Source organism: Crocodylus siamensis, chromosome 1 (genome assembly GCF_052110815.1).
Source record: "Crocodylus siamensis isolate JL-2025a chromosome 1, ASM5211081v1, whole genome shotgun sequence".
Classification (NCBI taxonomy): Eukaryota; Metazoa; Chordata; order Crocodylia; family Crocodylidae; genus Crocodylus; species Crocodylus siamensis.
Window position 1 is genome coordinate 100612460 of NC_143395.1, and position 26578 is coordinate 100639037.

Consider the following 26578-nt stretch of genomic DNA (forward strand, 5'->3'; position numbering starts at 1 on the left):
TTTATCTGAATTCATTTATTGATAGGTAATAAGATACTCAAAAGGACTGTATGCTAATGATCATCTGCTTCCAAAACTTAAGCCTTGTTTTTGACACAGTCTTGCTTAGTATACACCATTCAGTGTTTGTCAGCAGATTTCAAATAAAAGCTTTAAACACATGTACAATAATTAGCTACATGATATCAGTAGAAACACCAAACATGAGTACATGAAGATGACTGCTGAAGGTTCACTCTCAACCAGATTGCCAAAGTCTCAAGATGTAACAATGGAAGATACAAATACCACAGCTCATGTACTTTAACCACGAAGCACAATAAGCTTTTCAAAAACTGCACAGAACTATGCAAGTTTTTTGTTTTTTTTTAAAACAGACCCAATAGTAAACTCCTTGATACCCAGTCAGATTTTCCAGGTACAAGTCCATCGCCAGCAATGGGCATGCCGGGGACCACTAGCAGAGAGATTAAGCAGAAGCTATTAAAATAGGTCAGGTTCTAACTCCCTGGATTCAAGGAAACTTTTTGTGGCTAGTTGCAGAATGCAAAACTCCTTAACTACTGTAACTTCAACTGCTTTTTCTCCATACTTCTAACCATCAACACATGCCACCACATCCAACCATCCTTTTCAAACACTTGTATCTTTCCTCACTGATTTACTTGAAAGCTCTTCAGAACTTTTTAGATCCAAAACAAATATAAATTGGCCAAAAATGGCACACAAACACAACAATAAATTACCACTATCCCATTTACACTATTAAAACCCCTCCCTAAAAAAAGTGTATTGTAAACCCATGTCCAACATCATACTGTGATTAATTCAGTGCCAGGTGCATATTGTTTTCCAGCATATCCTCTTGTTAGCAATGAGACATAAAACTTTTGTTCTCACTAGCTGCAAGGAGGACATCAGCTCAGAAAGCCCATGTACAAGCTTCTGCAATTAGCATTCACTACATTACATGCCAAAAGTCAGACATTCTGCCCAAAGCAATACAAGCTGTCAGACAAATGTGTAACATGCACCATTTGGGATCTAATTTCTCAATACCTCTTGAAGGCTGACTTTGGAATCAAGGCAACAAGGATTGTCAAAGGCAGCCCCAGCTTGCTACAATTTTGTAAGCAACTCCACCTAATGAAGGCTGCAAGCCATTTTTTCTTGCACCCTTTGCTATTAGAGAAACAATGCAACTGGAGAACTAACACAGAAACGTTTCCAAATTTAAACCTACCATTCCCACAGCGCTAAATCTAGAGCAATCCTATGAATTCCAATATCCTAGCAATTATCAGCGAGCTTGGCTAGAAAAAGTCTTAAGTGAAATGGCAAAAAGACATGATTACAAAGTTAAATCATGCAGAACAAGGCAGGATACACTAGATGTGGCTAACCAAGCGCACACTTATTTACAACTACATTTGGAGTTTGGAATACTGTTAGCTTCAAACAAGTGGCAAAATTAAATACTTCAGGGAAGAAGCACTGCTCAGTCAAAGTCACGGTTTGTAAGAACCAGTGGAGCAACTAGAGTCCACACATACAGCACAATCCCAATCCAGCTGGAAGAGATCTTCACCCAGACTGATGGCCACTTACTAGTCATTGTCTCATAGGAGGAGTCAGGACTGCAAGGAAAAACACAAAAATGTTCCATTAGAAACAAGTTCCAGGACATGCAACTTTTGTTCTCTGAATCCAGACTGATTTCAGAAATCATTACCTAATGCTTTATTTCCAGATAGCTGACCCTTAGTTCAAAATTTTAACCCCCTTAAGTAATGCCTGAGCATCACTGCAAAGAGTAACAGTTTGAGGCAGTAAACTGACAAGTTATTTAAACCAATTTTAAATTAGGATGTAAAATCAGTAGGCAAGGGAACCTTTATTTAAATAGTCTATTTTAATCTTGTTTTGTATTTGCTTTCTTTGGACTATATACAAAGCATTTGATTATCTATATAATATATTGGATTTGAGGTCACTGGATGCAGTAATAAGCTAGTCAAAACAGCTACAAAACATATCAGGCATCACAAGTGAATTAACAGGAGTATATGGCAAGCAACTTAATGACAGTATTTGTGGGTGGATAGGAACTGGGTGGCATTTACTGACTCTGGAAGTGACTCTAGCCTGACTTGCAATCCTACTGAAAGGGTATTCCCAACAATGCTTGACTTTTTTTTTTTTTTGCGTGCATGTCAAGAGTCTTTATAGTTATCCGACCCGAAAACCTACCACCAACTTCAGTAGGTTCTCTGTGCTAGACATTTAATAGTGCATTGAAAGGAAAAATCCCTTTTACAGAAATGCTGCCCCATAATTCATGTCTGTGTATACACATAAGCACACTAAAAATAAGTACGTAAAAAGGTAGTTTTCTGGTAAGTTTCAGAAAGTGGATACATTTCTCGTTGCAGATCCCAAGTATCTTCACGACTGATTGCCGTTTTTGCCTGTCTGTACCTAGCACTGGTGTTAACTTTGGGTTGTGTACACACAATTTTTTTTGTAGTTTAAGAGACACCACTTCTTGATTCTTGAGTATTCTGTGAAACCCAAGAGTTTCAGACCACATCCTGACTTTAAATGCAATTTAATATTTTAACAAACAAAATATTATTAAATCTTTGTGAGCAAACAAAACCCCTTTTTGTTCAAAGTATATGAACAAATCTGAGAGTTCCTACACTTACGATGCAATGGACTGGGTCACAGATAAAATTAGGCTCTACCATCCTTATAGTTAGTAACCTGCTCTAAGATTAGCTTCACTGAGCAAACAGGATTACTCTGGTATAGTTAAGAGAACCAATGCTACTGCTATAAAATAGAAGCTTACATTTGTTTTCAAAAACAATTAATTTAATATGCAGTAGAAAATGATATGAACCTTAAGATTTCCCATAATAGCACACATACCAAACAGAAGATGGATCTTTTTCAAACCATCTGAAATTATAACACTCCTCCAAAATTGTAGTGCCCTACTGTTCAATCCAAGTACATTTTATTAAATACATGTACCTGTACCAGTTGGTGAGAGTCATCATGATATACAGCGAGGCCAAGAAAAGCATGAAATGAAAGAAGGAGTAACTATATGTAACTCCATCCCTTTCATTGTCTATGGCCCGATGGACACCATCTCCATCATCAAGGGAGCCATCACTTCTGGGTACTCCATCTTCTATCAGTGTGGATTCATCACTGGTTAGTGTCAGTTTGTTAACCTGGCTGTTACTGGATGTCCGGATGCTGCATTGTAAGAGAATTAATACAGTAATCAACATTTTAAAAATTAGATGCTAAAATATAAAAAGAGCAAAACCTACTTAAAAACCTGACTCATTATTCTTACCTTGAATAGAGGACACACAACAGAAACAAAATAAGTCCTACGATTCCTTGGGCATCCCACCATTGGACAACCTGATTTTGGCTTGGAACAGTGGTGTTGTTGTAACCAATTATGCTGAGCAAGCTTGGATTGCACTTCCTGTCTGTTGGGGAGAATACATTAGAAATTAAGCAAAACAAGAGTGTAAAACAATTACTTATACAAAGTACTGAAGACAGCGGTATAAGGAATTTTTATGAATTCAGAAAGCAACTTAGTAAACATTACGTTGTATGAAAAACAAAGGTGGTGTTTGAGGAAATAAAGGGAAAACATTCTGAAGAGAATGGTTTAATTATAAATAAAATATCCATGGAGTCTTTTATGGCTCCAAGTGGCTCCTAAACTGAAGCGTAGGAAAAATACACTGTCTTTTTCTACAGAAGAGTGCTTAACCTCCAGCCTGTGGGCCAAATGCACTCCACAAAGCCATCACATCTACCCCATGAGGCTCCCCATAGGTCAGAAAAATTTAGCGGGAGGGGTGGGGGAGGGAATGGTGGCAATTAATATGGCCACCCTCTCCCCTTCTGAATTCCCAAATCCCAAGCACTGCACAGCAGGTTAAAAACAGGGCACACTTCATTGCCCTGCTAGACCAGGCCCAGGCTATGCCCTTCCTGGCTGGATCAAAGCCAGATCAAGCTCATCGAAGAAGGCAAGCCCTGAATTCTCCATATGTGAAACAAGCAAACAAATGCTAGCACAACCTCAGAAAGAGATCTCTCTCACTCCATAAAATAAAGTAGGCTATGCCTGGAATGAAACAAGGGCTCCTGCTTCAGACAGCATATATCATACAGTAGTGCATCCTAATACACTCTTTCAAAGATCTGAACAGGGAGGAATTTGTTTCTTCACTTTTCTTTTAAAGACTAGGAAGTCCCATACAAACTCTATGTTAAAGATGCAAACAGAAGAGTCTACCAGTCAGGAAATGACAAACTGTCATTTAAAGCATGTATTATGATAAAGCCTTTTCTCTCAAATTCAAATATCATCATCCACACAATACAAAAATGGATGCCTCAACTGTATGAGAAGCATAAAATGTATCCATTGGCTGTGGTAGACACAGCATTATGTGCACATCACATACCTGATGTACCTTTACCATCTCAAGGCAACCATTAAGAAGTGTGGCACTGACACCACAAATTGGAGAGGGGACAGGACAGGGCTATTTGATGACGCTTTGTGAAAAAAAAAGGACATCATACTTTGAGAAAAACTGTCTCACCCTGGAGGCAGAACAACAACAGAAATGGGAGGAAAGGAAACAAGAAATTCACAGTTCAGCCCTCCCTTGAACTACCACCATGGCATCTGTCAGTCTGTGGCTCCAGAATCAGCCTTCTTAGCCATCAGCAGACTCATCAACAACCCTTTACTTAACCCGTGGAAGTGATCATCCTTGACCGTGAGGGATTGCTGCTGCCACTGCCAACATACAGGCAGTAGAGTGCAACAGAGAGCTCTCTCTTTGTAGCCTAAAATTTTCATCCTCTCATAATTTAGTACTCTATTTTACAGCAGCAGTTCCCCAATCTGTGGTAGGGGTACAACCTGTCAGTGGTACGCATTAACAGATGGATTATATTTACTTTTTATGGCAAAACCTTGCTGGTGGTACTTAAGGTTGTATCGTTTTTAACTGATGCTGCACAACCCGTCAGAGTTTGATAACTGCTGCTTTACAGAGATGGCACACTTCACCTTTACAAAGAACCACCACCTTTTACAAGCATACACTTTGCCAGACTTACCTGGTTCATTGGTCATAGCTGACCAGGTTAAGTACATTGTGTAAACAGTGATCACTGAAGACTGCAGCAAACCAGATCTTGGCTGAGATTCCTAAAATACAGTAGACACATGGAGAAACCCTTAAGACAGGCAGTTAAAGTAGGTGCTTATATCTATATTAGTACCTTTTAAAAAAATTACACAGAAAAACAAAAAGCATACCTGAATCTTAGGCAAAATTGACATTACAGAGGCACCAATACAAAGCAGCATATTAACACTGATGAATGCTTTATTCTCAGAGCAGCCTTCTGGATGAGTGTAATAAACATAAAACAGGATGACAGCTACCAGAGACAGCAGATAATTTACAGCCGTAGCTGACAGCAAAGCTGCAAAAGAGAGAAAGCAATTAAGTAGGCTGAAAAATGTGGAGCAATACCTTTTAATATTTTCTTGACTGTGGGTTTTTTCTTTTAAAGTAGAACATTATAAAAAAAACTGGAACAAGACAATGGCTATAGAGAGATGCCAAGTACTGAAACTTAACTTACCTAATTAAAACCATTAAAATGATAACTGGAGGAGGGATCTTTTTTATACTGTATCTACATAACACCTGGCAGAATTCTTCCTAGTGTCTCAAGGCACTATCATAAAAAGTAAAATACCACTAATCAACAGGAAGTTTGGAGCACTAACAAAAAACTCAAATATAGGAACAAGAAGCTGGATAAGGCAAGTTGAGGAACCTACCTAAATTAAATTAGATTGTTGCTGGCCCTTAATATCAATAAGTCAAGTCATGGGTGGAGCATTTTTACAAGCAGCTTATTCCTGAATAACCTTTTTCAACAAGCCTGAGAGGTTATATAACATCAAGTGAAAGACTCCAACTTAGCATAAATGATACAGCCTAACTCAGAGAATGGGAAGAAATTCTGGTTTTGAAACCAGCATCTTTGCTTATGAGGTATTTGGGTAAAATAGCATTAACACACTGCATTCTTACATCTCACTAAGTTTAACGCGCACTGAACTGTAGTACTCTCTTCCTCACCTGCATACCAGCATCTTGAATTTCCTTCCTCCATTTTTTCAACCCAAGATTCATTCCAGGAGTGGGCAAAATCAATAAGCAAGACCAGCTGAATAAGAATGAAGCAGAAGGCACCAGCCATGCCTACATAAAACCACACTGAGGACAACAAGGTAAAATTAATTCAGAGTAATGGAAGATTTACTTGCTTGTTCTTAGAAGTCTATTTCCTATGAGTATGCAAAAAACCCTACCCAAACCTATATAGATCTTTTACAGCTAAAATATCAGCATGCACTTACTTTGTTTTAAACAGATTATGACTGCATAATATGGAATAAAATGGAATCCAGTGTTATCTTACCAGTAGTAAAAGGTCCCTCTGGGATAAAAAAAGCCCCAACGCTAATTGCTACTGCTGTAGCAAACTTAAAAAACCAGAATCTAAAAGGGAAAAAGGAGAAATAGAACCATCAATAATTCCAGGGGAAAAAAAATGTACACTAAACTTAAATAGTTAAACATGTTTTAGGGCCTAGAAGTTCAGAATTTAAAAGTTCTTATTTTCTAGCACATTTCTGATTTCTTTTCCTTGCTGGGCAAATCTGAAAACTGTATTTGCCAACTGCTCCTAGGAAATATTGCTCACTGAATTAAAATATCTTTTGTGCCAAGGCAATGAAAGGAATGGAGTCTAATTAGGATTTATTTTTTGTTCTCTTTACAACCTGTACCTGAATAACTGCAAAGTTAAAAGCCAGTTTCAAATTCAAGTTTCTTAACTAAATAGCATTATATGGTAAGCCAGAGAGGCCTATCTGTATGGAGTTTAAGAGTCAGAATAGTTTTGTCTGAATTGTTTTATATTTAAAGTTTTAAGCATTTCATCAGGGGATGTTGTTGGGAATAAAATACATTTGTGGTCTTAAACTACAAATACTTTTAAAAAAAATCTGGCCCGTGTATTCATGATGGTTGGCTTTGGACCCTAACTGAACATTTGTTATTGAAAATTTTGGATTGTTGCATTAAGAAGAAGTCTGCAATTACCTAACTTCTTTAATGACTTGCAGCTAATAAATTGCAGCTACTGAGACTGACAAAGTTCTTTGGGTGAATCTTAGATCTTTTATTAGACCAACTTAAATAGTTGGAAAAAAAAAATTCTTAGCGAGCTTTCAGGTTTAAAAACCTTCATCAAGCCTCTGCAGTTGGTATATGCTCTAGCTTAGCACTTCTGAGAATCAGGGAATAGAAAATGAAGAATACATAGTCAGTAGACACCTATACAAAGCTTGCTTTAACCAATTTAAGACACGTAAAAATAAGTACAGGCATTCTGGTCCCTGCAGCATACCACAAGCCACAAATCTTTAGTACAGTCAGTCACCCATGAGCTGCCTTGAGATCCTTTCAAGGGTGCCACACTACGGACTAAAACACAAGGCCTACACTATTAGGCATGCATACCAGCTTCACAAGGGAAACCCACATATTGCAAACCGGAATCCACAGTTTTAAAAATATTCTATCTGCTGCAGTCCGAGTTCTTTGTAACAGAAAAATTGTCTTGTTATTATTCAAAAAAATTATCAAAAACTAAGAGCTGGCATTTTCCAACCTTTTCCAAAAGTTCTCAACCTTTTTAGACTTAAAAAGGTTGAGAACTACTGCTTTAGTACAATAAAACAGAAGCTTCAAAATGCAATCTACAAACAGGCAGTTAGACAGGCCAAAGCTACCATGGAGCTGAGGATGGCAACCCAAGTAAAAGACAATAAGAAATTGTTTTTTAGATCTATAGGGAGTAAAAGGAAGGCCCAGGGAGGAATAGGACCCCTGCTAAATGGGCAGAAACAATTGGTGACGGACAGAGGGGACAAGGCTGAACTCCTCAACGAGTTCTTCGCCTCAGTGTTCCTAAGCGAGAGGCATGACAAGTCTCTCACTGGGAGTGTAGGGAGGCAGCAGCAAGGCACCAGACTTCCATGCGTGGACCCTGAGGTGGTGCAGGGTCACTTGGAGGAACTGGATGCCTTTAAATCGGCAGGCCCGGATGAGCTCCATCCGAGGGTACTGAAGGCACTGGCCGACATCATTGCAGAGCCACTGGCGGGAATATTTGAATGCTCGTGGCGCACGGGTCAAGTCCCGGAGGACTGGAAAAGGGCCAATGTGGTTCCCATTTTCAAGAAGGGGAGGAAGGAGGACCCGGGCAACTATAGGCCAGTCAGTCTCACCTCCATCCTTGGCAAAATCTTTGAGAAAATCATCAAGGCTCACATTTGTGAGAGCCCGGCAGGACAAATTATGCTGAGGGGAAACCAGCACGGGTTCGTGGCAGGTAGATCGTGCCTGACCAATCTAGTCTCTTTTTATGACCAGGTCACAAAACGCCTCGACACAGGAGGAGGGGTGGATGTCGTATACTTGGACTTCAGGAAGGCCTTTGATACGGTATCCCACCCCATACTGGTGAACAAGTTAAGGGGCTGTGACTTGGATTACTGCACAGTCCGGTGGGTGGAGAATTGGCTGGAGGGTCGCACCCAGAGAGTTGTGGTGGATGGGTCGGTTTCGACCTGGAAGAGTGTGGGCAGTGGGGTCCCGCAGGGCTCGGTGCTTGGACCAATACTCTTTAATGTCTTCATCAGCGACTTGGACGAGGGGGTGAAATGTACTCTGTCCAAGTTTGCAGATGACACTAAGCTATGGGGCGAAGCGGACACGCCGGAGGGCAGGGAACAGCTGCAAGCAGACCTGGACAGGTTAGACAAGTGGGCAGAAAACAACAGAATGCAGTTCAACAAGGAGAAATGCAAAGTGCTGCATCTAAGGAGGAAAAATGTCCAGCACACCTACAGCCTAGGAAATGACCTGCTGGGTGGCACGGAAGTGGAAAGGGATCTTGGAGTCCTAGTGGACTCCAAGATAAACATGAGTCGGCAGTGTGATGAAACCATCAGAAAAGCCAATGGCACTTTATTGTGCATCAGCAGATGCATGACAAATAGGTCCAAGGAGGTGATACTTCCCCTCTATCGGGCGCTGGTCAGACCGCAGCTGGAGTACTGCGTGCAATTCTGGGCGCCGCACTTCAAGAAGGATGCGGATAACCTGGAGAGGGTCCAGAGAAGGGCCACTCGTATGGTTAAGGGCCTGCAGGCCAAGCCCTACGAGGAGAGATTAGAGAAACTGGACCTTTTCAGCCTCCGCAAGAGAAGGTTGAGAGGCGACCTGGTGGCTGCCTATAAGTTCGTCAGGGGGGCACAGAAGGGAATTGGTGAGTATTTATTCACCAAGGCGCCCCCGGGGGTTACAAGAAATAATGGCCACAAGCTAGAGGAGAGCAGATTTAGATTGGATATTAGGAGGAACTTCTTCACAGTTCGAGTGGCCAAGGTCTGGAACGGGCTCCCAAGGGAGGTGGTGCTCTCCCCTACCCTGGGGGTATTCAAGAGAAGGTTGGATGTGTATCTAGCTGGGGTAATGTAGGCCCAGCACTCTTTCCTGCTTATGCAGGGGGTCGGACTCGATGATCTATTGAGGTCCCTTCCGACCCTAGCATCTATGAATCTATGAACAGGAAGAGAGCACAAGATACCAATGACACCACCAAGGCCTCTGGACCCTGCAATGGCAGAAAGTTATTACATGAAACAGGCCCAGGGGGAAAACAAAAAAACAACAACACCAACAACAGGAAAGGAAAACAACGGTCCCTCCTCCAAATTCCTTTTGCATCTCAGATACAGCAACTGGTTTAACCCTAATCATGTACACAAGACCAACCAGCCAGGCTATGGAAGGGTCTTTCCAGTATGACTGGGAGCCCCAGTACACCCTACCCAATCTGCAATTCTTCAGGTGAAAAAACTTGTTCTTTTATTACTATTTAAATTTTCCATATTCCAAGACAAATTAGCCAAAACAAATTCCAAATCCAAGAGTCAGTCCAGAACCACGCCTACTACTGGCAAACATCCTCTACCCTCATCTGGGGCTTCAGAGGTTTCCAAATCCTTTGGCAAGCATCCTACTTGCAGACCCAAGCCCGCAGGTCCCCCTGAGTTTGCTTGCCCTCAGCCATATGGCTACAGGAGCAAGCTGAGGAGTCTCCCCTTTCCATAAAGTGGCATAAAGCAGAGACCTTCCCACTCCAGCAGCTAAGTGGGAGGTTTACTATACATGACCTTGGCAGATACTATTCCCAGTGCCAGGAGAGCGGTCGTCCCGGGGTGGAGCTAGGAAGACCACCTCCGTGGTCACACTATTTCCCTTTCCAGACAAGCACAGAACTATGCTTGATCTGAGCCCACAAAACAAGCACAAAACCAGAAGCCAAGTCATGAATTTAGGGTGGGGACGGAATCACTGGCCTTTTGTAGATGTGTACTGTTTTCTAAACTGTGTGTACTGATTCACACCACAGAGTCTGAATCAAATTTCAATTCGAATTAAGAGTTAATAGACTACCAGCCCCTTAACAGACCCAATTTGCAGTCGGCTGTGTGTGGGCTCATGCAATTAGCATTGGAAGCAATTAGGCAGGGATAACATAAGCCTTTTCAAGCACTGCTCCATTGTTACAAACCTACTGATGGTTATCTAAAGTGCTATTCCAGAAGCATAATGAGTGCAACTAACCTGAGTACAACTTATGACTGTCTCAGACAATATGTTGGTTGGGGGGGGGAATCTTGCCCCTTTCTTCACAGACTAGTAGCCCATGTGCTTGGGCCGAGCTGGGGCTTAGGATAGTAATACTTTGTCACAGCAGGGTGCTGTTGGCACCTCTAACTTTGTATCCGATAGCCTCTGTTGCCTTGCAAAAATCCAACTGAATTTCCCTTGCAGGGACTGATCGTTTTAATGCTTATCTGCCAAGTTCCTAAGGATGGTTTTTTCCTAAAAACAATGCCATATAGGCATGTTAATTCATTCAGTTTAAACTGCCCTGTTTGGACTACCCTAGTCCGCATTAACTTTAATCCTCCTTCAATGAGAATTAATTCAGACTGGAGCCAATTTTAATTCAGACTACAGTGTCTACATGCATCTAGTTATGGCTGTAATCCGGATCAAACCTTGAAAAACAAGGTCTATAGATGTCCATCTTGGCCTACTACAAGCAGCCAGAGGCCCTAAAGCCTGCGATTCCATATAAGCATGGGACAACAGGAATAGAAGGCATGCTAGCAGCATTCCTTGTCACTTCTCCCCTTGAGCGTCAAGCCCATACATCCCCTTGACAAAACCTGATCCAACTCTCCACCTCACATGACAGCCATAACTCACTGAGACCGCTTTCTGCAACTCTGACTTCTACCACTTGGTTCTGCCTGCATCATCAAGCCAAGCTAAGCTAAGCCTGCAGTTGGTGGCTGCCAGCCAACCGATTTGAAATGCATCACTGGTTACTGGGCAGAAGGGCAGGGATTCCTACCTCCACTCCCAGTCACGAGATCCTTGCTGAAACAAGAGATCTTAAACCGAACGTAGGCAGAGTTGATAGATAGGTAAGGGGACAATGCCAAGGAGAGAAAAAAAACTGGTGAAAGGGAGACAGGAAGGAGCCTGGGATGGAAATTCTCCACAGAGCCTACCTCTGCTCCTGACTCTTTTACCCAGTTCTGTGTACAGCTGTTTTTAGTACAGCTCCCCTTCAGCTGCATACTCCCCAGGCTGCTGTTGGGAATATGCCACCATATAAGTTCCTGCTTGTTTGAAGCCTCTAGAGTCCAAATCAAGTCCGGCACTATCGTCTCAGGTTACGGATCCTTTTGGCACTCACCCTAAGAACTGGGACCTGTGGTCTTAACTGCCTTCTCCCTGGGACTTCCCGAATTCCCCCATAAGCTAAGCACACCCAGAATTCCTGCCATGTGGCTTCTCAGGGTTCACAGGTTAACTCTTCAGGTGTATGAGAAAAGCATACCAAACAGACTTTGCATAACTAATCTTTTAGACTGCACTAGAAACACAAAGATTGGAGGGAGAGGGGATGGGAAACCCTGCCACTATAACCAACTGAAATACCATATGCATTGGAAAAAGTGTATTTTCTCTCTTTTCCTTCTTGGAAGCAATAAATCATTTTTTGCTAAAGCTTTAAAAGAAAAAAAAATATCAAGCCTTTATGGAAAAAACTTAAGATCAAATGGTTAAAACAATTATAACAGCCTGTCTTCAGTAGCTTGTAACTGGAGCTATGAGACCTCAGCTATTGGTGGAACTACAGTACACTGAACATTATAAAAATCTGCCCTGCAGACAAATGTCTAATATTATACACACAAAAAAAACAAAAAACAAAAAACAAGCAATGATATAAAAAGGAAAGTTTAACTAAGCGATTCTCAACCTCTGAGCACTTTCTTTTCCATGCTATTGCCACCACACTCTGCTCTTCATGGCCCCCATGTTGAGAACACACGATCTAGTTCCCCAGGGGCACAAATTTCTGCTACTGTGGGGAAGACAAAAGAATTGGAAAGGCATGCTACTTTGGAATTTTAAAAAGCAATAAACCCTACTTCAAATCTAGACTGATTTAGATCATTAATCAGGTACTTTATTAGTACCAGTTTCTGAACTTGTGCAGTTTTATTCCTCCTTAGAAGTGACTTTGATTAAAAGAAATAAATGAACAGAGTAGGTTCATCCTGACATGTTACATATTTGATCCCAGATCCCTTTCAGAATACTTAGAAGTTCATTCTACATAACCAGTGTAACTGCTGTGATATTTCAGTCCTGGGATATAGCCTAAAATTGTAAAAGCATTTTAGCAAACTCCACGTAATCCTCACAGTTTTGTCGGGTTTTGTTTTGCTTATGCTAACAAAAACAGGAACCATTAGAAATCAGTCATTTTACTGTTATGAATTTGCACAAAGGCGGTGACCATTCCAGCTAATTGAGGTCTGATGGCTGTAACTTTTGCATCACTGAGAAAAGCTGACAGATTAAATTTGAGTATGTACAGAGCTTCCAAGTTCTGTAAGTCTTGCTGTGATTTAAAGACTACAGCTGAAACTAAATACATACCAACTACAAAAAATAAAAACATGATTTACATAAAAACTACCCTTAATAGGTATCACTGAAGAAATCACTGATGCTCACGGTAATGACAGAAGCCTCATTTATGAATTATTTAGTAATAAATCAAAGCCCTTTAAAGTGACTAGATGTTTTTTTCATTGTACACAATGTGTTATATTATTCTTCTTAGTAGCCTGCCAGAATCTATATTATTCTTCTTAGTAGCCTGTGATATCACTAAAACAGCAATGCAGTTTTGGGTTGGAAAGTTCAACCTCAGAAACACACATCATCAGGAGATTCCTAGACAATTTTATCTACCACAAAAAATACGGAATTGGCATAGAAGAGTTCCATACTACAACAGATTTGTATACACAGTCAGGTGGATTTTTGGTTGTAGCCGTGTTGGTCTAAGGACATATGCAGGCAAGGTTCTTTGGGCAGATGCGAGATATCTTTTATTAGACCAAATGAGTAGTTGGGAAAACGTTCTTAGCAAGCTTTTGGGTACAATCACCCTTATTCAGGCATAGGAAGTCTCTGCTGTTCTGAGACTCCAAGGAATGAGAGAAGCTAGAAGTGTGACAGGATGACAGTGAGAATCTAAGTAGGTGCAAATTAGGAAAACAAAAAGGTAGAGGAGGGAAGGGAGGGGGGAAAAAAAGCAGGAGGAAAAAAAAAAGTCAAAGGTGAGTAAGGGAGACCTTACAGTAGCAATAATTCAAGGTAGAAAAGAGGCTGTCTATGAAAAAGGAAATGAATGGAAATTAGGAAGATAAAGGGCAGAAAAGTAAGGGAGGGGAGAAAAGTAGACCAGCTCAGATATGGAAGGTACCTGGTGAATCAGATGTCAGGCAGGTAAGAGCACTTTTGAAAACAGGTTTTAGGGCATCCTCAGTTTAAAACTATGCCAAAAAGACTTTATACCCCTGTAGAGGAAGGGTGAAAAGATTCAGTAAGAGAAGGGTGTCAAATTCACCTGTCTTGTGGGATGGATAGCAGGGTGTGCGATAGCACCAGCTGCAAGGGTTAATGCAGCTATCACTTGACCAGAGCCACCAACACATGTCCCCAGCAGCACTCTATACCTGGGATGTCAGTGGTAGACCCCTTACCCTGTCTGCCCCACTCCTCAATCTCCAGACCCTCGGGAGCTCTACGAGCCAGACAACATGGCTCTGTGGGCTGATTCCAGCTCACACTGTATATTTAACACCACTGAAATAAGGAATTGGTACTACTAGGTAAAGTGCCCATTGTTAGGTTTGTACATTAATTTTAGAAGAACTATGTTCAAGGCACTTGTGTTGGCTGAATGTAGCAAACAGCTGCACTTCTTGTTTATATAAAAAGCATGATGAAAGAGTTATTCGAGATACTGGCTTAGGAGTAGTTTGAAGGCATATTCCCAGGATGGAAAAATAAGGAAAAGACTATTTTTTTAAATGCCAGTTTGATCTGACCTATTCTGTCTCTCTCAATAGCTATGTTTAATACTGATGGGTATATACTGTAATAATTTTATTTATCGATAATAGAAGTAGAATTTTGGAAATATACAAACAACAAGCATGAATAACATCTACTTTCCCCTGAAATCCACGAATTAAGTTCTGTGAAGTTTTAATTCCAGCAGGCTTGGGCAACAAAGAATTCATTTTTAGAGAAAACCATGAGAAGAATCAAGCACCCCAACAAACCACTTTGCAAACATGTCCAACCTCATACTGAAGCGGGCTTAGGGTTTTCTATTATGCTGAATATAAAATAAAAATGACCACCCCGTCTTTATTGCTCAGATGTTTGTAGGCAATACCAAGTGAATTTTTTGCAATTTAATCACCTTGGGGTGATCACACCCAGGAAGTCTAGGTGTTGGCAGTTTTGTGGCTGTTGTGGAACTAGGATTACATTTAGTGACTTAGCCGCCTAAAATCTGTATTAAGTGCCATTTTGATGTTTCAGAAGTATAACAGGGTATCAGTCATGCTGTTTCTCTTTGTCAAACTTGCCTACCTATAGCATTTCTTTGCTAACTGAACTATCAGACTTTCTCCTTCTTAAAATAAATTAATACCATGGCCAGTGTAGGTACCAAGCTCGAATCTTACTGATATTTTTGGCATACAAAATTGTTAACTAAAACACGTCATTAGAGAAGCAGGGCTGAAAGAGACCTTACAAGGTCATCTGCTCCAGCCCCAGGTCAAGGCATGATCATCCCTGACTAAACCACCCCAGCCAAGTGTCTGTCCAACCTGCTCTTGGAAGGGAATATGAAGCTAAAGAAAGAAGATTCCACAATTTTGAGTTAGCTTGTTAAAAATGCATAATCACTATCAGAATCAGGAAGTCCTTCCTAATCACCCACCTGAATTCTCTGCTACAGCTTGAGGCCACTGCTCCTAGTCCTGTCCCCTACAGCAACAGAAAAAGCCCATCTTCATCCTCTCTATAAATCGCCTTACAGGTATTTGAAAACTTGTCTAATCCCCCCTCCCCCCACATCTTTTTTCCCCAAAAAATAACCCTAGCTCTTCCAGCCTTCCCTCATAAAACTCTTGCTTCCTAGGCCCCTCATCATTTTCATCGTTTTATCCATGTCCTTGAAATGTGGGGCCCAAATACTCTAGGTGAAGCCTCAACAGTGCTGAAGAGAGAAAGAATCACTTCCCTTGATTTGTGACATTCCTGTTGACACAACCCAGTATGCTACTGGCTTTTTTGGCAACAAGAGCACACTGTAGGCTCAAATTCAGCATATGGTCTACTGTAAGCCCCAGGTCCTTTCCTGTAGTACTGCAGCCTAGGCAATCATTCCCCACTCTGTATTTATGCATGCAATTATTTCATCGAGTGGAGGACTGCATTTGTCCTGGATGAAGCTGATTTGCTTGATTGTGGATCATTTTTCCAAGCTATCCAGGTCATGCTGGATCCCAGCCCAGCCCTCCAATGTCTACAACTCAACCCAACTTGTCGTTATCTCCTGGGTGTCACTATGCTGGGGTTTGCTATTTTAACATACAACTGCATGAAAACTGCATTGTGCAGCTTAATGCAAAGTCCCTAGATAGTCAAGTTGAAAGGAATGTGATTTCTATAACACAGTTAGTGGGTAACTGGCACTTCTACAAGCTTGTTGGACCTCCTGGAATTCCTAAGATGACAGTTTATCTTGGATAGGTTAGAGGCAGTATGTTTACTTTCAAGACATGTCTGGATAGACTTCCCCCACCAATAGAATTCAAACACTAAGATTAAGTTGCACAAGTGATAGCACTATTTTGCATTATTTTACACACTAAATTTGTTACGACTTCCCTTGAAACATTTGATTTATGAGCTTGCTATATAATTCCAGCTGCTATGAAACTCATTTCAAAGAGCTGATGTAACTGGAATGCTTCACTACTGGACGCAATCTTCACAATAGCTATGCCATGCACATTCATCCTTGTATCTTACCCATTATGCACTGCCGCTCTTGGATCACTGCTGCTCTTCACCTTGATCATCAATAAGGAGAACAGAAGGAAGAACATTGCCAAACCAAAGCACACACGATACACTGCTTTGTACCCAACTAAGACATCGCAATTCACGTGGCCATGCACACCAGGAAGAGATGTTCCGATCCCTCCATCACAAAAACCAGGAATCTATGATTAACACAAAAGGTTTCAGTGATCTGTGAGATTTCTATGAGCAAATTTTGAATTTTAATAATTTTTCAGTATTCATGAACCTGTATATTATTTCAACCACCTCATATACATTGATTATCCGACATTCTACAGCTGCATGATGCATGCATATAAGATTATCTATAATTCAGTGCATGGGTGAGAAAGTTTTTGAAAAAAAAAAGAATATACAGAAAAAAAGGCTTAATCATACAATCAGAGACATCATCAATTTTTTGGAATCTACAATGAAAGTTCAATTTGCTGTTTCAAAGCAGCAGATAATAAGTAATTACTTCAGGGCTCTACTAATTACTATGCTGGTGATAAAAATCCACAAACCATGCACTGAGAAGACAGCCTTGCTTAGGTCCATTTGAAATTAAAAAAAAAAAAATTGGGAGGGGGAGAAGCGTAGCAAGACAACCAATAAACATTTCAGTAAGTTGATAAAAAGGAAAACTGGAAGCATCTTTTTTCAGTCTGTACCAAGATACCAGTAAACCTTTAAAGTGATACACTATATAACCATGTTTATGGTGACTGAAATTACTTTCAGACTTTTCAAGGCAACTGAAATTACTTTGGCCCATGTTCTAAAGTAATTACTTATTAAACAAAAAAAAAGAACAGTTACAAATAGTGTTTTAATGAAGGATAAATCACAATGCACTCCTTAATCTATACCCAAAAGTATGATATTTAGCAGGGATAACAATGATCCAGAAAACTGAAGAAACAAGGACACATTTAGTATAAAATGTCTGTGTCATATCAGAATGAAGTTAATCTTTGAAGGAGCTGGATTAACTGTCACATAAAACATCTAACTAATTGAAAATGAAAGTCTATCACAAAAAGTGTTTTATGTAATATACCATTAGTGATTTAACCTATAGTTTTACTAAAATACCACAATGGGCACCTCCAAATGAGCATGCATATGCATTATGCAATACTGCAGACCCATCTGTGGCCCAGATGCTGGCCCCAGCCTCTCCTACCCCACCTGGGACAATGTGCCACATGCACAGGGGTTCCCCTTGGACAAGTAGAAGCAGCACATATTGTTGTTCTGAACTCTCTGATTTCTACTGCCAAAAAAACACCTTAAAAAGTGTATCAATAGATAAAAGTAAGAAAAATGTCAGATTTCTATGAACTAGGTTTATGTATCAAATTATTACATATAAAGTAATCTCTATGCACACATAAAAACCATGTGCTGCAATCTTTATTTTACATGCAAATACATCTGAGCAGCTCTGGACCCAAGAACTAAACTTTACTTCCAGAGGATATATAACAGGAGAACTGTCTGTATTCTATCAGTAACTGCTTATCCTTAAAACAGAACATGTAAAACATTATACACTGAATGATGACTGTATGCAGGCCTGTTTACCGGTAGCAGAACAAGTATTTTGTAACTTCAAGTCAGTCATGCTTTTATGGTGCTGTCTGGCCATTGTGAAATATCCGTTCTACCAAAGCACGTTAAGCAAATAAGTAATCTGACCTTCTTCAGCTGTTCTTCCATGCCTGGTATTAACATCACACAGGCAACAGTCACTCCAAGAAGCAAAAAGAAAGCATAAGTCAATCTTGTTATGGTGGAGTTGTTTCCACTGGGGCAGCATCGACACAGCAAACATGGAGTACTGCCGCATAGGCATGGTATCTAAGGAGAAATGATGGAGCAGTGTTAAAAAGGATCAGAGTTGTTTATGTTCATATTCAAATATTTAACCAGGTTGCACAGACTGCTAAAATTACTGGCAGAAAATACTTTAAGATCATTCAGTCCACCTCCTCAACAATTCAAGATTATTCCCTATAACATTCTATAAACCCTTCTAATGTTATGAAGCTCATCAGGACTGCATCACTGCACGAGGAAGATTATTTTTGTATTTCAAAAGCTGCTGTTAACTTATTTGGTAAAAGAGTTCAGAGTTTGGTTTTTTGGGTTTGATAGTTTTTTAATATTGCACAATCTTCATTTATTTGTGTATAAGTGAATTATAAATGTATTATTAAATAATAGTCAAACCAGGCTTGCTTACCAGTTTACTGTTCTTGGGATTTAACCTATATGCTGACATTACATATTCTGTATGAAAACTATCTGGTATGTGTCTGTATGACAGCAGGCAAAAAGACAGACAGGTCACAATTGCTACCATGACTTCTGAGCATCAAGTAATACACAGTTAATGAATCAGAGTCCAATCTTTTGACTGAAAAAAAATAAATGCTATAAACACATTGAGAATTCAGGTGACCCTCAGTTATCTAACAAGCAATTTGCACAATTTAGAAAGGGATATAAAGTACAAGAACAATATAAAAATGGAAGAGACTCTATTCATAGGTAACAAATATTTATAGTTGCTCAGCATTCTTCTCTCCCTTTGTTGCTGATACCCTGGGAAAGCAAGTTACATCTAAGGGCAAAATAAATTAGATGAGAACACAGTTTACCCTACATAGAGGGGAAAAAAAGGCCACTTCACATTAAAAATCTATATTTTAGCCTTTAGCAATGTTCTCACGTGGACAAGCCAATATTTTATTAAAATGAGAGAAGGACTTTGTTAGGGAATGTCAAACACGTGATACCCAATGAATATGGGTTACCTCAAGTTACTTTATTTCTAAATACATTGTTCATCCTAATTTAGTTACCAGGGATGACCATTTTTACATGGTGGCAAATCTATCCAATCTTCAGTTGTCACATAATTTTGCAGCAAAGGTGTTTGGTTAGTACCATCAAGATCAAGCAATGCTGGTTCTCTGTAGTCTATATTACTGCTGTTACTGCTGACTTTCCACCCCTTCCGTATTGCTGTTCTTCAGGATTGGAGCAGTCAAAGAGCTACCAGACTACTCTATTACAAAAGCATCTTTTCAAATGAGCCACAGAAGTGTCTTGGTTGTGCAATCCTATTGTCTTCCCTCTACTACAGATTCATCCTGAAAAAGCCTGCAGTACTCTTCTAGTTCTGCTATTGATTTTCATCCATTATTTACAGCTGGAGATGTGTCTGCCATTTTGTGAGACAACTGACTGGCAACTGTCATAGAGTGTTTGTGCTTGGTGGGTGCTTGAACCTAGAGCATCTTAACCTGCTTCCTACTTGAAGCTCTAACCCCAACTTCTTCCCCAAATAGCCTCTATCAATCCTGAATGATCCAGAATCTGTGCCCTGCCCCAGAATCATCTGCATCTTTCCAAAGGTTTATAAGTATCCTCTGGTAGCATAAGGGATGGCAAAGATGGGATTTACCTGATACTTGTCAGAAAACTTTGTGCAGAAACTGTTGTAGAGAGTCACCACTCTAGAAAACTATCCCAATCAGCAGTCTTGAGTACCAAAATGACTGCGGAGGCTGCCACCTCCTACTCATTAAATGAAGGGATCTTGTAGGAGTGCGTATGCAGAGACATACTAGAGGCTAGCAACAGCACAGACAGCAATATTCTCCTTGCCGGTGCACTGTAAGCAGTGAACTTTCATGGAAGCCATAGCTTTGTTTTTACTAGTGCCTTTTAGCTATAATCTCAACTTCTGGGGGGCAGGAGGGAATCTTGCCTTAAACACAACTCCCATCCATGTGAACTCCACACACATGAACACCAAATGCACAGTAGTTTTCTACACATGCATTACTACTACTACTGTGGGATCACATCCTTATTTCAAGGAAATATAGTAAGAAAAAAGTATTGATAACCAACAACCACTTTTCCCCCCCCTTAAAACTAGGTAGGTTTCAAGAAGACCATGAGTAACATACCAATTCCACCTACAAAACTCCACTCAGCAATAAGTGTGACAACTAATTAGAATTGATACCACTACTTTATACAAAAAGATGCTCAAAATATCAGAGGAAGATTTTTTCCTGACATACTACCGTATGAACCACTATGTACAAATGAATTTACTTTTTTAGGCCTGACAAAGCAAAAGCTGGATAAAAAACAACTCTGTGAAGGTGTCAGTTGTTAGGAAGCTGTTCAGGAGAATAGACTGCCACATGCAAGATACACTGGAGCATCTGAAGAAGTCATGCCTATGGGGGTGGAATTTTTGGCCAAAAGGACACATGAGCAGGCTAATCTAAAAACGTTCCATGCTATTCTTTATTCTTATGTTTTATAGATTTCATAGACATTTGGGCTGGAAGAGACCCCGGAGGATCAGAGTCTAGCCCCTGCCCCAGGGGCAGGAAGTCAGAAGGGATCATAGGATCCCAGCAAGATAAGCATCCAAATGTGTTTTGAAGGTGTTCAATGTGGGTGCTTTAACCGCCTCAGGTGGCAGTCTGTTCCAAACCTTGGGGGCTCGGACAATGAAGAAGTTCTTTCTTATGTCCAGCCTGAACCCGTCACAGTGGAGTTTGTGACCGTTCGATCTTGTCATCCCTTGGGGGGCTCCGGTGAACAGTTGTTCCCCCAGATCCTGATGAGCACCCCGATAAACTTATGGGTGACCATCAGATCACCCCTGAGCCTGCGCTTTTGCAGGCTGAATAGCTCCATCACTCTCAGCCTCTCATTGTAAGGTCCATTTTCCTGACCCCTGATCATACACATGGCTCTCCTCTGCACCCTCTCAAGCTTTTCCACATTCTTTCTGAATTGTGGAGCCCAAAACTGGATGCAGTACTCCAGCTGCAGCCTCACCAAGGCCAAGTACAGTGGGAGAATGGTGTCCCGGGATCTGCTTGAGAAGCATCTATGGATGCAAGCCAGTGTTTTGCTCACTTTACTACCCACAGCATCACACTGAAGGCTCATGTTCATCTTGTGGTCAACCATGACCCCCAAGTCCCTTTCATCTGTACTGCTAACCAGCATTAAGACTACCGAGCCTATAAGGATGCTGCAGGTTTTTCCTCCCAAGGTGGAGAACCTTGCATTTTCTGGTGTTGAACACCATCAGGGTCTCGTCCACCCATTTCATGAGTCTGTCCAGATGTGCCTGGATGTTAACAAATAATATTTTGGTTTCTGGTTTAAATAGGTCCCTGAGACACAGAATCATAAATGACAAACCCAGTCAGACCTGTTGGATAAGCATGGCTTATGCATACTGCACATTATTCTTATATTGGACAATGTCATTCAACTCAGGTGACACCTGAGGGCTTACAGAGATCAGGACAGTCTTCATACCATGCATCTACCCCAACAATTTAAGTACCCAAGCCTTTGACTGAGTAAGGCAGCACTCAGGAAATGTAAGCAGAAAAGCAGGTTTGGGCCATTTGATTTGAGGGAGCAAAGAGGAGGGAAAATGAGCTTAAGCACTAGTAAGATTGTTTGAGTAAGATAACACATAAGTGAGTATGTATTTGTCCGGAAAGCTGCAACCTGGATCTGCAAATCACTCTACAAAAGTGACTGAAAAGATTAAAAAAAAAAAAAAAAAAAAGAGCAATATTTATTTTAGGTTCTTCAAGTATTCAGTACAGCAAAGGCTTTGTTATCCGGCACCCATGGGGAATGGGGAGTGCCGGATAACCAAATACACCGGTTATCTGAAAGGCAAAGACATCAGTTTAGGCTGCCGCTCCTCCCGCTGCATCAGAGAACCAGGGGATAGGGAGGGGGGCCCCAGGCACACTGGGGAAAGGCTGATATACAGGCTGTGGAGGCTTGGCAGCACAGGCTGCTTTGCTCCAGGCCATGCGGGCCTGGTAAAACTGGAAGTGCCACAGTGGGTTTTTGCTGCATCGACTTGCATGCTGGTTAGTAAGGTGCCGGATTACATGGCTTTTACTATAGTTGTTTTATCTGGAATTCAGTCATTAGAAAAGCTTTATTTTTTGTACTGGAAAAATGAGGTATGTTAAAATTTATGTTAAAATATAATTTAATTAGCTTGATAAAACACAACTTGTCAGCTAACACAAACTAGCATTTGAAAAAAATCGTGTTACTGCAAGGTTAAGCATGAGCAGCACTTTTTTTTCTTTTTGTTTTTTAAGAAGCAAACGTTAATTTGCACTACTTTATAAACACCCAATTCTCAGATCACAGCCCTCCCAGAATATGAATGTTTCTTTACCAGTGCATACATATGATGTTTTAATTTATGCCTGCATCAGCCTAAAAGCTTGGTAAATTGAATAAAATAATATCATGCAACAATAACACTGAAGGACAGCAAATTTAGATTGGACATCAGGAAAAAAATTCTTTACAGTGAGGGTGGCCAAAATATGGAATAAGATTCCAAGGGAGGTGGTACTATCTCCTTTCTTGGAGGTATTTAAGAGGAGATTGGACAAACACCTAGGTGGGTCATCTAAACCCACCACTCTTTCCTGCCTAGGGCAGGGGGTCAGACTCAATGATCTAATAGTTCCCTTCCGACCCTAAAAATCTATGAATCCATTAATAAAATAGTTAAATTAACAAGAGATTAGAGAATCAAACTGGCTTTTCTTGATCATACACGAGAGAGAACTGCTCGTTAATTTTTAATCATTATGGAGCGTTTTGCATTCAAGTCAGCGAGTCGGCATTTTAATGTAGCACTCTGTACACTAGCTTTGCCAAAACAAGAATGGAATGAAATGGCAAAACCTCCTAACTATGTGAGCTGACTTTGCACCCCTCACTTCCACTAGATTTATTCCCCACCCCTACGAAAAAATAGGTTTGCACCTTACAGACTAACTGAAATCAGACAAGCACAGCATGAGCTTTTGTGAAAAGCAGTTTGCCTCTGCTTCCTTTCAGCATCCAAGGAAGCAAGCGAAAGCTCACTCTATGCATCCCCACTTCAGTTGGCCTATAAGGTGCAAACCTCCCCCATCTTCTGGATGGGAAATAAAACCAGTCGAAGTAAGAGGCGGGAAGTCAATCCATAGTTGGTCTGTGACTGGTACAAAGTGACTCTGCCTTCTGCCTGACTTCTGGTTAATGACTCTGCATGAGGGGAAAGAATTTGTGGGGGAGGGAGGAATACCTTTTACTGGCCCCATTGCATGGCCCCATTGCATGGCTGGGATGCACTCAGACAAGCTTTCCAACCCAAGACGCCCTTCTCCAGGTGTCTCTTTATCACCACATACTGCCCCCACAACATCTAGGGGTCCTGCTCCCCCACCCCAGGAGCCAGTGGGATCCTACCTAAGCTGCACATTTCAAATCCCTTGCCCAAGAGAGCTTTCCATTAACCAGCCTCCTGGGAACTATGAAATATAGTAACCAGAAGGAAAGAACTCAACATCCTGCTCGCCATCAGACACTAAGTTTTATCTGAGCCAAACTGGCACAAAATGAGCTTCTCCAGCCAGGAGATCTCACCACACCATCAGCTCTCCTGTAAAATATGAATTGTCATTTCCACCTGGGAGAAATTTTACAGTCTCTGCACTCTCCTTGCCTGAGGAAGGGCAAATGTGTCCAAAAGCTTGCAAATAAAAAAACACTTATGTGCAGGTATCTAGCTGGTCTGATAAAAGACACCACCTCTATCATGACTTCCGATTCCCTTTAAAATCTCAGCACTTTGCTCAACGGGCGTGACTCAGAAGCAGGGGGTGGGGGTCAGTTTCTAAGTCCCGGTAGCAATTTAACTCAGCCCCGCCCGAGGGCTGCTGCTGCTCGCGATCCAGCCTACGCTTCGCAGCACAAGGGACATGAAAGACTCTCCCTCCCCCCCGCGCTGACGTCATGGGAGGCCGAGCCGGAACGGCAGTAAGGGGCAGGTTGCCAGGTTCGGACCGGGGCGGCCTGTACCACTGGGTTCGCAAAGGTCCGTGCCATTTGAAGGGGGCGGCCGGACCACTGGGGAGAAAGGACAGGGGGACCGGCCCATTGGCGGTGGGGGGAGGGGAGCGGCCCCCACAGGACCGAGCATAAGCCCCGAGCACAGCGCTCGGGAAGGGAGAAGCCGAGCGGGGCAGGTCCCCCCGGCCCACGTTACCCAGCTGGCCACGGAGCAGAGGCCCAGGACGCCGCCCATCTTCGCCGCGCTCTGAAGCCACCGCCGCCAAGATGGAAGCGGCTACAGCCGCCGCGCTCCCCTCCTGCTTATGCCTACTTGTTTACCCTTCGCGCGGGTACTTCCGGCGCTAATGCGTCACTTCCGAGAAAATCGAGCGAGGGGAGAGAGAACCCCGCCCACTCGACGCTGGTCAGCCGGAGTTCGGCGCGGAGTGGGCGGGGTTTAGGAGTGGGCGTGGTGATCGAACGTCTCATTTGCATGGCCCCGCCTCTCTCCTTCGGGCCCCGCCCCGGGGCATGCGCCCATGGGCATCAGTGGGCGGAGGTTGGTCACTGATCTGGGCAGCACGTGCTGTCGGGTATACGATCGTTACCGTGTGTGTGCAAGAATGTCACCCTTGGGAGGATGTACAACCAACGCTCAAAATGTACCATCCTTTTGGAGGGAGCTCCTTGATGCAGCACATGCAAAACCCAAGTCCTTCTTGGAAGACCAGGGAGTTACAGTGTACGATAAGCTGACTATGAGCCAACAGTGTGCCCTTGTTGCCAGGAAGGCTAATGGCTTCCTGGGCTGCATTGGTAGGAGTGTTGCCAGCGTAGCAAACAAATGTTTTTACAGCCAGTGCTGCTACTGGATAAATTTGTATTTGGTGGATTATTGGGGTTAAATTAATACCAGGGTGACCAGCAGCGATGCATGCAAGACACTTCCCAGCCTGAATTTTATTCAGAACTGGAAAACAATCCAAAAGACAAGGTAAGGGTGCAAAACAAAATGGAAATTTATTACAGTAAAACTTTATCTGGCATGAGTAAGTTAAGTGGGGTGCCGGTTATCTAAAAATTCCAGTTATCTGGGCTTGCATGCGGTGGCAGCGACAGCATTCATACTCCCCCCGCACCCCGCATCCGGCCAGCCAGTCACTGCCTGTGCAGCCTACAGAGGGGAGTCACTACCCTTGCTCCCCCCGCTCCCCTCCAGCCCTGCTCTAGAAATAGTCTGGTTAATAGAATATTCCAGTTAATAAAATGCCAGTTAACACAGCTTTTACTGTATAAACCACAAGGAATGGGAAAAACAAGAGAAGAGGGCAATAAAAAAGTGGGCAAATAGCAATAAATACAATATACTTTAACAATTGTCCCAGCATCAGTAGGTCTATCTCAGAGCTGCCCTATACAGGGTGTGGGTGCTGCTGTATGTTTTTCTCCAAGGGAAGTCTGCTTCTGGCCTACTCTTGCTTTCTCACCTGCCACATCTGTGATGAAAAAAAGGTTGATTAGTATACTTGGATGACAGTTTTGTCCAGCTAGTTTCTGCTGGCTATTGAAAGAAAGGTTTGTTGGCCCAACACTTGGGGGTCTGTACTGGGAGCTCCTCTGCCCCTACACTCCCGCCTCAAGCCTCCATGTCTGTCCATGTCCAAAATCCTATTGGATTTGTACTGTCAGCCGGGTGTCAGTTTGTTAAGAATTGCCCCACACATCCAGTACCTAGCTGAGGGCCCTGCATCTCATGCCAGGAACCCTGACAGTCCATCCTGTACAAAAATCAAAATGTGTGGCAGCACATTTCTGTAAAAGCTGCCTCTTATCTATCCCTGGTGCTCACATCGCAACTCAATGTCCATCAGCCCTTTCCCTCAGTTCTGGGGTCCTCTCGAGGGTTC

General features: G+C 41.9%; 1 protein-coding gene across 1 annotated transcript; it reads right to left on the minus strand.

Moving 5' to 3' along the window:
• Positions 1–25044, minus strand: SERINC1 (serine incorporator 1). The gene is made up of 10 exons (XM_090038888.1): positions 24886–25044; positions 18453–18614; positions 16716–16909; positions 6562–6641; positions 6219–6356; positions 5381–5550; positions 5179–5269; positions 3374–3515; positions 3040–3270; positions 1–1637 (listed from the first exon to the last, which is right to left on the minus strand). The coding sequence occupies exons 1-10, from the start codon at positions 24922–24924 to the stop codon at positions 1499–1501; spliced, it is 1386 nt and encodes a 461-aa protein (XP_089895014.1). The 5' UTR covers positions 24925–25044; the 3' UTR covers positions 1–1498.
• Positions 25045–26578: the final 1534 nt, after the last annotated feature.

Bases quoted from the DNA above. Each gene is read 5' to 3' on its own strand.
- SERINC1 (XM_090038888.1), bottom strand. From the start codon at position 24,924: ATGGGCGGCGTCCTGGGCCTCTGCTCCGTGGCCAGCTGG. The intron at 6,642-16,715 runs GTAAGATACAAG...TTTCCCTTTTAG, and splicing joins AGAGCGGCAGTGCATAATGG to ATTCTGGTTTTTTAAGTTTG. The intron at 6,357-6,561 runs GTAAGATAACAC...TGTTGTCCTCAG, and splicing joins AGAGGGACCTTTTACTACTG to TGTGGTTTTATGTAGGCATG.